General features: G+C 44.0%; 1 protein-coding gene across 33 annotated transcripts in view; it reads right to left on the bottom strand.

The window, feature by feature from the left end:
• NUMA1 (nuclear mitotic apparatus protein 1) overlaps window positions 1–17521 on the bottom strand; it is a 77508-nt gene that overhangs the window by 20817 nt on the left and 39170 nt on the right. For 23 of the 33 annotated variants that reach the window (XM_035265529.3, XM_035265538.3, XM_035265543.3 and 20 more), the window contains 3 exons: window positions 13219–13292; window positions 5979–6064; window positions 823–902 (listed from right to left, as the gene is read on the bottom strand). In XM_035265529.3, coding sequence (XP_035121420.3) covers window positions 823–902; window positions 5979–6064; window positions 13219–13260 — 208 coding nt within the window. In that variant the 5' untranslated portion in view covers window positions 13261–13292. Of the gene's footprint in view, window positions 1–822; window positions 903–5978; window positions 6065–13218; window positions 13293–13752 lie in introns of all 33 variants that reach the window. The other 10 variants (XM_078340315.1, XM_078340322.1, XM_078340314.1 and 7 more) reach the window with 5 other exon arrangements.

Below are 17521 nucleotides of genomic sequence, written 5' to 3'. Positions count from 1 at the left end.
GCACCACAGAGGAAGAACCCAGAGATGCCAGGTGACTTTAGAGTCCAATTGAGGTCACAGAGGAAGCCTGCAGCTGAGTCAGAAGAGGACAACTGAGGATACCTGACTCTTATGCTGCCAGAGGGTCTGGGCTCAATTACTAACACCTTGCTTTATTGAACTATAACCTCACCTTTCCTCTAATTCTCTGGGAGTGGAGATGGCAGCTAGCTCCCCATGTCAAAGATGAGGACTCTGTGGTCTAAGGCTGAACAAGGGGAGGGGAAGAGAAAAACACTGTACTGGAAGCTTTGCGTGTTCTTATGTAATCTACCCAGCCCCTTAACAGTAGTTATCATCTCCATATACATAGGGAACCTATGTCCAGAAAGGTCATACAAGCAGTGAGTGGGGGTCAAGATTAACCTTAATCTGCCTCTGCCCCTATAACTATCACCTAAGCAATTAATTCAAAGTTATTTGGGAAAGAACAGTTTTTCTTGCAAGGGAAAGAGAGTCATTCTCTTCTGTCTCCTTGAAGTTGGGGGAACAGAAGCTCAAGGTGCTCAAACCGTCAAGGTGATAAGTCCCAAAAAGTGACCTTCTGGGTCCACCTGCATCTCTGAGATGGGCTCTAGGACTGAAGGGACACTTCTTACACCAACTGATGGAGGCATCACAAGACGCAGGGGATGTGAGCCAGCTGTTTTCATCTTTGCATTAAAGAGTGGGGAGCCTTGAAATTTTTCTACTCCAGACGCCTATGAACTAGTTCCTCTGGACTCTCCAATCTCACGAGCTGAGGAAGCAGCTTCTTCACTGCTGGATAAGAAAGGTGCTTACTCTGCAGAAAACTGCACACAAAGTCCAGTCTCTCTGGCACCGGCTGTTGCAAGATTTGCTGTCCCTCTTCAGTGCCATGGCTAGAAAAAGAACAAGTATTAGTACCAGAGTATTCAGCAATCTTTGCCTCCTTGCTGCTGCATTTCATACTACCTCCACATTCCTTCCAGTCTTGATCTCTGCTGGATCTGGAAGAGAACCAGACCAGACCCTAGAGGCAGGTGAGAGATACCAGGACACCATTTATCCAGATGGAACTGTGTGGTGGATGAGAAGTGGGGTCCTGAGGCATGGAGTTCTTCTGGAAAAGATGGCACTCTGCCTTCCTATTTGCAAATATAAAAAAGCTCTGTAGCAAGGGACCAAGAGGAGACAGAGGCAGCACAGAAGGTGAATGGGAAGCTAGATGACACCTTCTGAAATGGCTCAACTCTAAACTGGGGGCCCAGAGAACACACCTAGGGTAAGAGTGAGAGAAGACCACAGGGAGGGAAAAACACATCCAAGAACTGAAAGAGCAGGAGGAAACAAGGCTCTGAAGTGACAGGGTGAAGTTCCCACACTAGGATGAAGGCTGAGATGGTAAAAGCCTTCCAGAAGAGGATCCCAGGGACTAGTATTCTTTTCTTTTCGAGACAGAATCTCAATCTGTTGCTCAGGCTGGAGTGCAGTGGCACGATTTTGGCTCACTGTAACCTCTGTCTCCCAGGTTCAAGCAATTCTGCTTCAGTCTCCTGAGTAGCTGGGATTATAGGCATGCACCACCATGCCCAGCTAATTTTTCTATTTTTAGTAGAGATGGGGTTTCACCATGTTGGCCAAGCTGGTCTAAAACTCCTGATCTCAGGTGATCTGCCCACCTCGACCTCCCAAAGTGCTGGGATTACAGGCGTGAGCCATCAAGCCCAGCTGGAACTAGTATTTTTGATTAGTGGTTGTCTGTACTTGCTTTACTGGAAGAGCAGGCAGTGTGAAGAGAGCCATGAAGGGAGGGAGACAGCAGGGGGAGCTCTCACACAGCCCAGGGACGAGGCCCCTGGATGTCTCAGCTAACTGCAGTTCCATTTTCAGAGGCAGCAGGTAACTTCTGAAATACCACTTCAAGTTAGAAAGCTGACTTCTGTAGGCTACAGTGGGAGATCCTGATTAGTGGGCCCCCTGCTTCTCAGAACCTAAACCCTTAGATCTCAGCCAACCTTCTGGAGGGCAAGGTAGGCTCAGAACCTTCCAATGCCAGAGACATCCTGCAAGCACACGCATTATCCAAGCCAAGATTGAGTGTACCTCCCCTGCAACACCCCAGGTGATTACAAAGGCTTCTTCCAAGCCATCCCAGAGGCACTCTGTCTGGATAACTGGTCTGATAAGAGACTCCTACAAAGTCTTGAGGAGATGTTAGTCTCTTGACAGACTCCCAAATGAGCCATTTTCCTTACCCACCCACAATGTGGAATGTTGTGACTCCTTGGCTCAGTGTAGAGCAGTTTTTACCTCGGAGTATTCTATCAACTAAAAATAAAAAGAGGTTATCAGGTGAAATGTTTGAGAAATTCTGGGTTAAACTAAACTGAACATTTTCTAAAGAAGATACAACATGCATTATTTCTGAAAACGATTTGACCACAAAACGCTTTCCCCTCCCCCTACATGTAAGTAAAGCTGCATGGAGCATGCTTTAGACAACAGTAGGCCTAGAGAAATCTAGCCCATCCTTTAAGACTGTGTTGAAGTCTCATCTCTGTCAGGAAGCCATCCACAACTCCTGCCAGTCATGCCTCCCATATCCTCCAGGTCTTCCTGCTGCACTCATGAATGCAACTGTATCATTCATTTATAACTGCCCACTCCAAGTGTACTAGCTGAAAGCCAGGAATAAAGTAGGTGCTCAGTAAATACGAGCTGAGTGGCAACTGAGGGATGCTTTTTACTAAGAGCAGAAATAAATGTCAGCAAGACAAATGTCACTGCCGTAAGTTTTCTGGCAAAATCCCTCCACTATACTTTGCTATTTATGCCTCACAGCTATCAGAGATCAGACTGCCTTGTTTGCTTTAGGCTATTCACGCACAGAAGAATAGAAAGAGAAACTTGTCAGAGGGGTTGATCCCAATTAATTTTCCCATAGAGAAGGCCAAGTGGCCAAGCAATTAAACATTCCTCAACTCCCACAGCTTTTTAAAAAAAAATTTTTTTAACAATTATTTTTCTCAGTGTGCCCCTTGTACAGTGGCAGACAGGAGTCACCCAGTTCCCACAGCTTTTATCTCCCTTCCAACCTTGCCATCCTCTGCTGCCTTCTGCTGAGAACCAGGCTGCTGATTTAGGTTGGCACCAGTAGCGATTTCAGAAATGCAAGAGCCAGAACATGTTAGCCAAGAACCTCCATTTCCCAAAAGGAAACTAGTCTGCATTGTCCTGGATCTGAGATGGAGGTTCCCGTTAACCTGGGATTTCAACACTGCCTACCTCCAACTCCCCCCTTCTGCTGCAGTTAGGTTCAGACAACACGCTAGAAGACAACTTGAAAATGAGCATCTTGAATTTTTTGACCCTTCCTATGAAAATTTCCTACCAGGTTATTAACCTACAGTGGTTAACCCAAGGACAACACACATTCTTACTCCTGAGTACATCTACTGCTCTTGTCACCAGGCCAAGAAATTTTCTCTCTTCAAAAGCAGAAGTTCCTTGAGCTATTCTGAAGTCAAAAAAGCATGCTGCCCCATACTGTGTGTTATAATACAAGGCATATTATACCTTGCTGCTTCACTTTTAGTGAGGTTAAAATTAAACAGAGTTAGGTATTGCCAGCTTAATGGTTTTACCAGCCATTGATGTCAGGTGCCTGGATCTATCACTTGCTTAGGGTTTGCAAAATAATGATTTTCAATTGAAGTTGCAAAATGCTGACTTACATGTGGTACGCAACCCCAACTATGAAGTGTCCTTGAAAAACAAAAAGTGAATCAAGCTTAGCTCTATTTATCAGTATATAGGCATCAAGGGGAACAGTTAAGCAGCACCATGATAATGCAAAAAGCAAATTCCAGGATTTAGGGATTTCTATAAGATTTAAAAAAAAAAAATGAGATGGTGTGGAATGGGGAGAGAAAAAAAGGAAACAAAACTGATGAGAGGAAATGACCCCCTGATAAAAGATCTTAAACACCAGGCTGAAGATTTTAGATTTCTATTGGCCGGATGCGGTGGCTCACACCTGTAATCCCAACACTCTGGAAGGCCAAGGTGGGTGAATCATGAGGTCAGGAGTTTGAGACCAGCCTGACCAACATGGTGAAACCCCATCTCTACTAAAAATACAAAAATTAGCCGGGCATGGTGGCAGGCACCTGTAATCCCAGCTACTTGGGAAGCCGAGGCAGGAGAATCGCTTGAACCCAGGAGGCGGGGGTTGCAGTAAGCCAAGATCGCACCACTGCATTCCAGCCTGGGCAACAGAGTAGACTCTGCCTCAAAAATAAAAATGAATAGTCACTGAGGTTTGATGAAGAGTCACTGAAGTGTGAGAAAGAAAACAAGATTTGAGAAAGATTCTTGAGAACTCAAGTATAGGAATGGACTGCTATAAGGGGAGATTAGAGAAGAACTAGGTCATGATGGCCTAGGATCCAGAAAGAGGCAGAGGAAGGGACATGAGATGTGAGCAGAGAGGATGACGACCAATTAGAGATCAGTGCCAAGGAGAGAGAGAAGGCAAGATGATGTTGAAATGTCCGGCCTGTGTAAGCGGGAGAGAAAATGGTAGTGCCTAAACCAAAATAAGAATAGTGACTTCTTTTAGCAGTACTAAGACAGGTGCTGGTTAGAGCCATACGGTGTTTTAAAAAATCCTGTAAGACAACCCATGACCAACACACATTTCAAATAAAAAAAAAACTTTAGCAGACTCATCTATCCTGGGCTACTCGGCCCCACTAGACTTCACTGATGGAGAATACCGACTCATCTCTTCACTCAACAAACATTAACTAAAAACTAATCAAGGTAATGTCCTAAGCTAGGTAGGGAGAACCCCAAGATGAACTAGACACAGTCCTGGCCTTTGATAAGCTTAATTCTACCTTCTTTCCCTATCAATTAGCTGTTACCTATGAAAAGGTAGCTAAAGTGCTTGCTTCACAGAGGTCTGAGTCCCTGATACCAGTTCCTAACTGCCACATATGGCACATAAACACCTTCAATTAACACTTCAGCCTCTCCTTGGCCTGGGGCAAACAATCTAATGTGCTTTCTTTAAAATAAAATAAAAAAAGAAAAGGAGACTGATCCATACTTGGTCCCAGAAAGGTAGGATACTGGGAGGACGCCCCACTCTATTGATTTCCCAGATAACTGTGATGTTCAAAAGAAATATGCTAAAGATACAGACTGAAAGGCCAAACTACAATCCTTGCTACATGATAACAACAAGATTATTAAATGCTCATGGACCTCAGAAAGCAAGTTAACTGAGGCAGTAAAAATCTCAGAAGTGTATTTCTAATTGCTTAGAAAGAGGCATAGCTATACTGTGCTGTATGTTAGAGATGACATTTGTATGTTTCTTCTTTCCTTCAGGTTTGAGAGCTTCCCCTTTCTTCCCTTAGAGGTTGTAAAGATGGCTTGTGGGATAAGGTAGGGACGAGCCAAGAAAAGAGGGTTGTAGAAGACTTCTGGTAAGACAAGAGAATAAGGGTGCGGTGGCTCACGTCTGTAATCCAAGCACTTTGGTGGCCAAGGTGGGCAGATCACCTGAGGTCGGGAGTTCAAGACCAGCTTGACCAACATGGTGAAACCCTGTCTTTTAAAAGAAAAAAACTTATTTTTTTATTTTATTAAAAAAAATAAAATAAAATAAGGAGCCCTAGTGGCCACTTGGAAGAATGTGAGGGCATGGAGCCTTGGAGGCTCTCCTGTGCAAGAGTGTAGAAGCCTCAGGATAGGACAAGCATGAAACCTCTCCTATGGAGTGGCATGGCGACTGGAAGATGAGGTCAATGTATTCTTGCCTCTAGGTCCCACCCTGGCTTATGATGTCCCAATCTTGCCCCTGATTTCTGGTCATAGCCATCACCAAGGAAAGAGAACAAGTAGAGCCCCCATCCCAGCAATCAGCTTTGCCTTAGAGGCTGGAGAGGGGTATGGTGCATACTCACATTCTGTCAATGATCTTGATGAAGATGCTGCAGTCCTGGAGCTGCAATATAGCCTCCACAGGATCAGCCACGCGCAGACTGTTCACCTGTGAGCCAAAGGGAACAGCCTGGTGAGACAGTTAAAAACACCAGAAGCAAGGTGGTTTGTTCTTTTTCCCAGAGGCTCAATATAAGTGCTTACAGTTGCAGGCTATAGGGATAAAAGAACTGATGATTCTCAGATGTTTAATTTCAGGAAGGAGTGCTGTTGCACTCACTCATCCAGTTACAGCCACCTGAAATGCAACCATCAGAGAGCCCTTCTTCTGACTTCAACTAAATGAAAGCTTAAACTCTCCTAAGATGTTCCAGCACTGGGAGTATGCTTTTAGGCATAAAATGGTTTTGGAAGGATACACCAATAAACTGCTACTACTATGCTTCTAAAGAGAGGAACTTGACAGCAGGGAGTCTGAGGTGGCTTTTGTAAAAGAAAGGCTTTTACATTATAACCCTCTGTAGCTCTTCAATGTATTATAGCCCTTTGTATTTCTTGAATGTTTACATTATCAGTTTCTGTATCTCTTGGATTTTTATATTATTGCCCTTTTGTAGCTCTTGAGTTTTGAAATATCTATTCAAAACTTAAATATTACATATATGCTATACACTCCCAAAAAGATATAAAATCTTGTTGTTAATGCATTCTTATTCTTTCCACACATAAAACTTTGGCTAAGGGGAGAAGGGAAGGACAACAGGGGAACAAGATGATTTTTTAAAAAGGGGGTGGGGAGCCAGGCACGGTGGTTCACACCTGTAATCCTAACACTTTGGGAGGCCAAGGCGGGCAGATAACTTGAGCTCAAGACCAGCCTGGGCAACATGGTGAAACCCTGTCCTACAAAAAAGTAGCCAAATGTTGCATACCTGTAGTCCCAGCTACTTAGAAGGCTGTGGTGGGAGAATCACCTTAGCCTAGGGAGGCCGAGGCTGCAGTGAGCTGAGATTGCATCACTGCACTCTAACCTGGGTGACAGAGCAAGACCCTGTCTCCAGAAAAGAAAAAAAAGACAAAAAAGAAATGAAAGAAAAGAAGAACAGTTGGGAATCTCAAAGAGAAACTTCTTAATTCTGATTTAATTGCCTGTTCCCATTCTTTGGCTTCAGACAGGCATCCATCTAAATCAGCCTTCAACACTAGAAAAGTCACCAGAGGTCACATGCATCAGGTACACAGGTTATTAAATAAGCATACATGGTTGACTTCTACAGGAAAACCTCATGAATTCCATAGGCACTAAAGTTCAGAAGTAGCCTGGGCTGAAGTTTACTTTTTTATTACTATAGGAAGAAAGGGTTTGCTAAGTTTATTCACATATTCAACACTACGAGGGGAGAGAGACTGAGCCTGCTTTAAGAAACAAGGTATTTTATGGGAGGCCGAGGCGGGTGGATCACAAGGTCAAGAGATCGAGACAATCCTGGTCAACACGGTGAAACCCTGTCTCTACTAAAAATACAAAAAATTAGCTGGGCGTGGTGGCGCGTGCCTGTAATCCCAGCTACTCGGGAGGCTGAGGGAGGAGAATTGCCTGAACCCAGGAGGCGGAGGTTGCCGTTAGCTGAGATAGCACCATTGCACTCCAGCCTGGGTAACAAGAGCGAAACTCTGTCTCAAAAAAAAAAAGAAACAAGATATTTTAAATAACTTCAGCTTAGTGGTTACATAAAGACAACTAGATTCTAGTGCTTATAAATGTGTTCTCTCCATTTGGGCTGGGAGCCAGTACATACACATTTTGGGCCCAGCTCTTCCACAAACCTGCCAGGAACCTTTGTTACGAACTGTATTTCTCTCTGCATTAGTTTTCTCCCTTGTCAAATGGATGGAATCCCTACCTTATCTATTTTAAAGGACCAGCGTGGGCTCAAATGGGATTATGAATGCAAGAACATATTAAAAAAGGTAAAGCAGGCCAGGCATAGTGGCTCACACCTGTAATCCCAGCACTTTGGGAGGCTGAGGTAGGAGGACTGCTTGAGGCTGGGAGTTTAGGACCACTCTAGGCAACATAACAATACCTTGTCTCTACTAAATAAATAAATAAGCAATCAAGCAAGCAAGCTGGACATGATGGCATGCACCTCTAAGTCCTAGCTACTTCAGAGGCTGGCGTGAGAAGATCACTTGAGCCCAGGAAGTCAAGGCTACAGTGAGCTATGATCACACCATTGCACTCTAGCATGGGTAACAGATTGAGACCCTGTCTCAAAAAAAATTAAATGAATACAATGAAAACAACTTTTCGGCTGGGTCTGGTGGCTCATGCCTGTAATCCCAGTGCTTTGGGAGGATGAGGAGGGAGGATCACTTGAGGCCAGGAGTTTGAGATCAGCCTAGGCAACATAGCAAGACTCTGTCTCCGAAAAAATAAAAACAGCCCGGCATGGTGGTGCATGCCTGTGGTCCTAGCTGCTCAGGAAGCGAAGGTGGGAGGCAGAGGATTGCTTGAGTGCAGGAGTTCCAGGCTGCAGTGAATTATGAAGACACCACTGCATTTCAGCCTGGGTCACAGAGCAAGACCCTATCTCAAAAAGAGGAATCTTTTAGGTGAATCCAAATTAAAACAGATTAAAAGGTTTTTTTTTAATGTGAAATAAAATATGACTATTAGCTGGGCAAGGTGGCACACGCCTGTAATCTCAGCTGCGGAGGAGGCTGAGACAGCAGAATCACTTGAACCCGGGAGGTGGAGGTTATAGTGAGCCAAGATCATGCTATTGCATTCCAGCCAGGGTGACAACAGGTGAAACGCCATCTCAGAAAAAAGAAAAAAGAAAAGAAAAGAAAATATGACTTACTGAAGTCTTAAGGAGTTTGCTAATATGTTTATAATATATTTATACTGTCTTTTGAAAAAAGCTCAATCTAATTGGTCAGGACAGGTCATTTAAGTTTTCTAGGAAGATTCTGAAAACTTTGGGCCAAGATTCGATTTTACCTGTAGAAAATGAAGAGACTGGCAAGGCTAAACCATTACTTATCAATACCTGCAACCTAGGTAAAACAGTCAAGGGCTATAGATACTTCATCACTAACGAGACTAAAAAATCATATCAATTAGCTGATGTAAAGTCTTCTAAGGAATCTGGATTCATCATATGTACCAAATAAGTAATAATCCGGCAACAGTTCCTTTCGTGGATATGAAAATATTTTTCTTCCTGTGAATTATTTTGCTCTCAAATGAGAAATCATTTAAAAGTTGAGGAAGTAGAGAAGTTCCTTCATCTCTAGTCAGGGCATAAAACATGAGAGTGAGGACCAAGCTCACTGCATAACCCAAGAGTTGCCCTTAAGGATTGCAGGGTTGCTTAAGGTTGTCAAATTTTAAAATATCCTATAACAGTTTATTCATTATTAACTGATGTTTACAGAACAGTCTCAAGCTATAATTTAAATATTAATAAAATAAATTACTGAAAATTCAGAAGACAAAAAACAGAACTCCCGGCCAAGCGCAGTGGCTCACGCCTATAATCCCAGTACTTTGGGAGGCCGAGGCGGGTGGATTACGAGGTCAGGAGATCGAGACCATCCTGGTTAACAAGGTGAAACTGCATCTCTAATAAAAAGTATCTACTAAAAATACAAAAATTAGCGGGGCATGGTGGCACATGCCTGTAGTCCCAGCTACTCGGGAGGCTGAGGCAGGAGAATTGCTTGAACCCAGGAGGCGGAGGTTGTTGCAGTGAGTCGAGATTGCACCACTGCACTCCAGCCTGGGTGACAAGAGTGAAACTCCATCTCAAAAAATAAAAATAAAAAAAACAAAAAACAGAACTCCCATTAATTCTAGTATTTTCATACAGATACTTCTGGCATTTTCATGTATTTCTTTCTAGTTGTTTTTCCTTGGCAATTTTTTTAAACCACAGTTGGAGTTATCGTGTGTGTATGTGTATTTTCTATGCCACTCTTCTCACTAACCAGAAGCATTATTTCACGCTACTACAGTTTCATAAAATTCACTTTAGCTCCACAACTTTTGCTTAAATTTAAATAATTCTCTATAACTATATTTATTTATATCTATTTTTAAGAGACAGGCTCTTGCTGTGTTATAAGTTGGAGTGCAGTGGCTATTTACAGATGCAATCATAACTCACTGCAACCTCAAACTCCTGGGCTCAAGCAATTCTCCCGTCTCAGCTTCCCAAGTAGCGGGGCCTACAGGTGTGCACTACTGAACCTGGCATATATAACTACACTTTAACATTTTCATGCATATTCTTTGTTGTTTTTTGTTTTTGTTTTTGTTTTTGAGACAGGCTCTCACTCTGTTGCACAGGCTGGAGTGTACTGGCACGATCACAGCTCACTGCAGCCTCAACCTCCATGGCCTCAGGGGATCCTCCCATCTCAGCCTCCTGAGTAGCTGGAACCACAGGGGAACACCAGCATGCCCAGCTAATTTTGTATTTTTTTGAAGAGACAGGGTTTTGCCATGTTGCCCAGGGTGGTTGCAAAGTTCTGAGCTCAAGTGATCCTCCACCTCAGCCTCCCAAAGTGCTGAGATTACAGGTGTGAGCCACTGCACCTGGCCTCATACATGTTTATTGTGATTTTTGAGAAAAGGATATAAGTAGCTGCCGTAAATAAAACTAGTCTTAGGCCGCGTGCAGTGGCTCATGCCTGTAATCCTAACACTTTGGGAGGTCAAGGAGGGTGGATTGTTTGAGCTCAGGAATTCAAGACCAGCCTGGGAAACATGGCAAAACCTGGTCTCTACCAAAAATACAAAAAATTAGCTGGGTGTGGTAGTGCATGCCTGTGGTCCCAGCTACTAGAGAGGCCGAGGTGGGAGGATTACTTGAGACCAGGAGGTTGAGGCTGCAGGGAGCCACGCACTCCACTGTACCACTACACTCAAGCCTAAGTGACAGAGTGAGACCATCTCCAAATAAATAAATAAAACTAGACTTGTGTTTATTCACTGTAACAGTAATAGTCACTGTAAAAATAAGCCTAGAACCTAAATAAATAGAAACCAGTCAACATAAAATAATGTGGCTAAAGGAGCCCCCAACATTCAGTTACCTGCATTGAACTAGAGACATTGCTCAGGTTCCTGTAAAACCCAACCAGCCTTTTGGGGTGGAAAGGTGAGGAGAATAGGTGAAGGAAGAGACAATGTTTCTAATACAGAAAAAAAAAAACCAAACCACGAATATGCAATACAAATATAAAATATATAAATACAAAATACACATTTTAAGCTATACAAATGAAAATTACATCCATTTCAGAAACTGAAGACTAAGAATACAGATTTTGCTGATTAAACATATATTTTCTCACTTGAGATTTGATCATGACTAAAGACAACCTGTCTTATTAACTCAACCCTAACTAGAAATTAAAAATTCATTTCCTTTAAAATATTCTCTAATTTTAAAATGTTGGCAGCCAGGTACAGTGCTACGCCTGTCATCCCAGCAGTTTGGGAGACCAAGGTGGGAAGTTTGCTTGCGGTCAGAAGTTTGAGACTGGCCTGGGCAACTTAGCAAGACCCCCTCTCTACAAAAAGTTTTTAAAACTTAGCCAGGCATGTGCTCCTGTGGCCCTAGCTACTTGGGAGGCTGAGGCAGAAGTATTGAGGCTGGGTGCAGTGGCTCATGCCTGTAATCCCAGCACTTTGGGAGGCCGAGGCGGGTGAATCACAAGGTCAGGAGTTCTAGACCAGCCTGAACAACATGGTGAAACCCCATCTCTACAAAAAAAAATATAAAAATTAGCCAGGTGTGGTGGCGCGCACCTGTAATCCCAGCTACTCAGGAAGCTGAGGCAAAAGGATAGCTTCAACCTGGAGGTTGCAGTAAGCTGAGATCGTGCCATTGCAATCTAGCCTGAGTGACAAGGCGAGACTCTGTCTCAAAAAAAGGAATAAAGAGCGGGGAGAGTGGGAAAAAAAGAAAAAAAAGAAGGATTGCTTGAGCACTGAAGTTTGAGGTTATAATGAACTATGATTACATCACTGTACTTCAGTCTGGGCAGCAGAATAAGACTCTATGCCTATATTTTTTGAAAAGAAAAATGGTTGGCTCTTCAATTGGACCTGATTAATCAGTACTCGGGGTGAATACTAAAATATCCTGTGCCAACTAGCATGCCCAGGAAATATTTTAAGTACCAAGAACTATGACTTATTAAGATACTATGCTAAATAACAGCATGTGTGTGGGCACTTGTACATACTAAATTTATCTCATTTTCCTTGTAATAACCCCATGAGGTATTTTATTTTGTTTGTTTCACGGTGCCAAGAGAAATCAGAACTCCATGAAGTATTTTAATTTTTAAATATCCCTATTTAAAAAAAAAAAAAAAAAAAGATGCTGAGAGGCTAACACGCCCTGCGTCAGAGTGGCCAGCACTGTGATTCTATGCTGGATATCTGACTCTGAGGCCCATACTTATCACCACACTTCATGGTCTCCTCTGTTTCTTTAGCTTTATTTATTTTTTATTTTTATATATATTTCTGAAACAGGGTCTCACTGTGTTGTCAAGGCTGGAGTGCAGTGGTGCAATCATGGCTCACTGCAGCCTCAACCTTCTGGGCTCAACGGATCCTCATACCTAAACCTCCCAAGTAGCTGAAACTACAGGTGCACAACACCGTGCCTAGCTAATTTTTAAATTTTTTGTAGAGACAGGGTTTTGCCAGGTTGCCCAAGCTAGTCTTCAACTCTTGGGCTCAAGTAATCCTCCTGCCTCAGCCTCCCATAGTGCTGGGATTACAGGTGTAAGCCACCACATCCGCCCTCCCTAGCTTTAAATATCCAACACACTCTATTGATTTTTTCATCTGCCATTGTCTCTGGCAGAAAATATGTGAATGATCTAGCAAAATAATTCTGATGAAGTAATCAGCAAGGCAACACTTGCTGATGGACAATAGCAATAGACAGAAAGGTGGTAAGAGAGTGATGAGAACCATGTCCTAAGATTAAAGGCCTCTGAAGACCAAAGTCCCTGCATATGTGGGTCACTAAAGTCGTCAGCATTTACCCTTTTATTCAGAAAAATACACAGGGGGCAGATTAAAATGCATTTCCATGCTGTCTACAGGGAAACTATTTAGTCTAGGGATGAAAAGACTTTACATAGCCCTGACTCCTAGAAAACTCCTCTCCTAACCCTCTCAAGCTTCCTGGAGAAGTACAGCTGACAAAAGAGAGGAAGGCTACTTACCCAAGAGAGGAGTGCGGCCCCCCGGGTGGCGTGGATTGTCATCTTGGTGATACCAGACAGTCACTCCAATGCACCTGGAACCCAAGAGAGGAAGAAAAGCAGGTAATCATATCAGATATCCATGCTCAAGAAATAGAGGCGAAATGTTCCCTTCACCAACTCCGAACGCCTAAATCATTCTTCACTTACTCCAAGACACCATGGGAACTTTTTTTTTTTAATGGTACAAAATTTTTCTATCACCTAAAAACCATGGGAATTTTTAGACAGCTCAGAGTACCCATGAAAATTACTATAGAGCTTATCATATCAGAGACAACAGCAAAGAATCGTGCATTTAACTCAGTGTCTAATCACGTAATTTTTCCATTCCACAGAAAATACAACATTCAAAGCTGGCCTTCAACCCTACTCTGTGGGACATAATACCCTTATGCCCTTAAATATAGAACAAACATGGTTTTCAGGCAGACCTGGGTCTGGATGCTGATTTCATGCGACCAGGGTTAGAGGACCTTAGACAAGCAACATTACCTCTTTTAGTCTTTTTCTTTCTCAGCAAAATGGGATCCACATACACCTCTCTGGATTATTTTGATGCTTAAAGATAAAAGCAAATAGTACAGTGCCTGGCAGATGGTAGGTCGTCAATAGTTACTGTTCTTAAGCAGAAATGTTGATTTCCAGCTCTTTCTACAGGTACCCAAATTCTACCTAACAATACCTAAGTCCTTGGGGAAACTGTTCTAGTTTCTGGATTTTTATATACTTCACAGATATGTCTTACAAACATGGTTCAGATGGGGGATTGAGTATATCCAAACCTAGGTCTCTGGATGAGGTCAAACCCAATTCTGGAGGAGACCTCATGGGACATTTAATGAAAATTAGGTATTTGTCCTGGTATTCTCATCCCCAATTTCCTTTCCCATTGAGATTCTGCCACCTGCCTGCCAACCTACCCAAGAGACCACAGGCCAGATGACTAAATATTCACCAACACCTCCTAGCAGCCCTTACAATTTTCACAAATCTCCAGGGGCACAATCAGCCCTGCCCCCCCCGACCCCCGTCTCCTGCCACAGGTGCTTAGTCTGTACCTACTCCAGAAGGAGGCAGATTACCTGTAAGTCTCCCCATATATTAGCATCTCCAGAGTGTGGGCTCTGTGGAACCAGTGTTTGCTAAGCACCTACTGTATGCAAGCTGGGGATAAAGAAAGACACAAGGTGCTCACTGCCTAGTAAGGGAAAGAGATACACAAATCTGGAAATTCATTCACCATTATCTCTTGGTCCTTCCTATCCAGGCATATTCTGTTTATCAGCCAACCAAAAGGTATTTTCTTAGTCCCTAAATACGATTATCCTGTGGTAGAAGCTACATGGAAAATGGGAGACAATGATATGGTCCCTGCCTTTGAGGGGCTTATAGCAGGGTGGGGAGTCAAATTAAACATATATGAAGCATTAATAGAAGAAAATAATTAAATGCTAAATATAACTAAATGCTAATAACAATTAAGTGCTTCCTAACCCTGCAAAGTCCAACATGATTCCACCTGTCACACCAACATCAGTCTTGGAAATGAGCCAATTCACGCGGGCTTTGGCAAGGGCAAATGAAATGGTTAAAAGCTCTCAGGAGGCCAGAGAAGCTAAGAGGCCCACATTCCTCAGTCTTGGATGATTATCATCAAGCATGCCCTATCTATGGGCAAGACTGCCTGGCCCTTGAGGCCAGGCATGAATGGATGCAGATAGCCTCAACTACTGCAATGCAATAAGGCTTTTCTGTGGCTGACCAGACTAAAGCTCAAGGGACCACACTTGGCTCTGTGGTGGGGCGGCAACAGCCAGATGCTCAACTAGGGCTTCTTTAAAAAAACGGCCTCTGAGCTATTCAATCACAAGGAATGAGGCGAAGATCCTCTCCCCCATCTTCACTACTGCCTTTAGACTTGCAGTCCTTTTGTTGAGGCCCAACACTTCAGTCAAAAATTTTATTTGCAACTATAGGCAGATCTTGCCCCCTGTGAAAGATTCACAGCTGTGCTACTAAAAATGTCCTGAGGTTTAACCAACCTCTTCATCTCAGAGGAAAAACACACAACCCTGAGGTCCTCCCAGGAGAGCCTGTCTAAAACTAGTTCCACTGCTCAAGAAAATGAGTGTTAAGGCTAAATATTCTTTTCCATGTTCCCCAGGAACAGAAATACGAGGAACACAACATTCACCACTAGGAACTCCTGAAGGACCTTGTCTGCTCTTCAGCTCTAAGCCGGTAAAGAGGTACTTTCTTAGAGATAAAACATTAGGGTAAGAGGCTTCAGGACAAGCACAGCTGTGCCCTCTTCTCCAGGAGCACATCTAAGTCTTCGATATTGGGACTATAGCTTTAAGCAGGCTTTGGCTGGGAACACAAGGGCTCCCAGCCAGAGTACCATCCTCCCCACCCTCCCCCTGAAATCTGAGGCAAGCCCCACCCAGTACACTGAGTGATGGTGACGGAAAAACAGATCCTTGCGATTGTAGCCTGGAACCATTTCACAGAAGGATCTGCTGAGATCCACCCCAGCTGGATCAGGCAGGCACCCCCAAAACCCTCGTTCAATAAACAAAGAAACAAAACCCCAGAATGCAGGCCAGGCCCTCTGAGGGCACCTTCAGAGCTCCCATCTATGTGGTTCTCTGAGAAATATCCCCAGAATCCAAACAGAGCCTCACAGAGCTGGTAAGGCACCCTCTCTTTTCCCTGGTCTCAAGAAATAACCAAGGACATGAAGCAGTTGCCTTATAAACGTAAGGCCCTGCATCCTTTTGACATTTCCCAAACTGACATAATGCAGTTCCCCCACATCAGGACCAACTCCCACATTTACAGTAACCCCTCTATGTTTCCAAAAAAGAAGTATCAAGATAAGGAAAGTGATACTAAAGAGACACACAACCATTTCGCCTGTACCCTCTCTGGATCTTAAAGAGTTAAAGCCTAGCTAGGGTTTCTTACCAGGGCTGAAGCTAATGTAAACCACCTGCTCAGATGCAAGAAGCAGGACCAGAGGGTCAAGTTGCTGAGTTCTGGGGTCTGTTCTGCAAAAGCTTCAGTTTTAAGTACAAAACAAGTGATAGGCCAAAGGAGCAGAGGATCTGAGCTAGAGCAGCAACGCTCTCCTCACCCGGCCCCTGGCCTGGGTGTCAGCTCCTTTGAGATTGCCTCTTAGCCACTTATTGCCCATCCCGGGAACACCAGCCCTACCTCGAGATAACACCAAAGTAACCTTTGGTCCCAGAGAGTTGCTAAACTATACTGATCTCTCAGCTCATGAGCCCTTGCTTCTGCTGAAGCCTCATTCTCTTAGTGCTAACTCCCACTCCCAGAATTTCAGACACCAAAGCCCACAGAAGCTCCCACCTCAAAGGGTCCTTCCCAGAACCCCACCCCCTTCACCTGATAGTTCCAAAGGCCTAGAGCCTCACAGCTCACAAAGGAAATGGCTGCCCCATCTGTGCGCCAGTGCTCACTTGCAAAATTTACCATCACTTACCCTGAGACCCCGCCTGCCTGTAGCCGTAAGAATTCCATGTTCTATACCCCTTTCTTAGAAAGATACTCTCCATCTGAGAAACACCCACATCCAAAGAGTAAAAACCCTGATCTTGGGGCTCCTTCTCCTCCAACTCTGGAATGGATAGGTCAAGGAGGCACATGTAAGCAAACACCCAGACCTCACCTGGCAGGTTACCCAAGAGGGGCCAAGCCACCTTGCCCTAGGCTAATAAGCTATAAAAACAGCATAGGAAATACTTTGCTGGTACATCTCCTGCCTCTGAGAAGGTAAAAGGCCAAAGGACCAGCGGGTCCAAAAGAAGCCATACAGAGAAAAACAATCTTTTTCAATTCCTGGGAAGTCCTAGGTAGACTGTCTGGTCCAAATCCAAAGAATTTCTTGAGGTCAGGGGCAAACCAGTTTGGTCCTTCTAAAGGGACTAACTTGAGCTCAGGCCTCCTCCTCTTCACACAGACCACTCCATCTTTGTAGCCCAGAGTTTGGCCCAGAACGCGAAGGCCATGGAGGGGAACAAGGGAGGGATTGCAGGGGAATCCAAGATTCTCTGGTTTCTTCAAAAGTGGCTTACTGATATCTGCCCCTTCTCCCCATGCTCTGGAAGGTCCAGATCAAGAAGACGGCAAAAGCACTGCAATCAGGAACCAGGCCTGCAGCCAGGTATTGTACTGGGGCGCGTACATACACACATAAACCCACACACACTCTCACCCAGGCCCCCACCGCTATATTCAC

This window comes from Callithrix jacchus, chromosome 10 (genome assembly GCF_049354715.1).
Source record: "Callithrix jacchus isolate 240 chromosome 10, calJac240_pri, whole genome shotgun sequence".
Classification (NCBI taxonomy): Eukaryota; Metazoa; Chordata; class Mammalia; order Primates; family Cebidae; genus Callithrix; species Callithrix jacchus.
The sequence above is the reverse complement of the archived record's forward strand: the minus strand, read 5'-3'. Positions and strand labels throughout refer to the sequence as shown.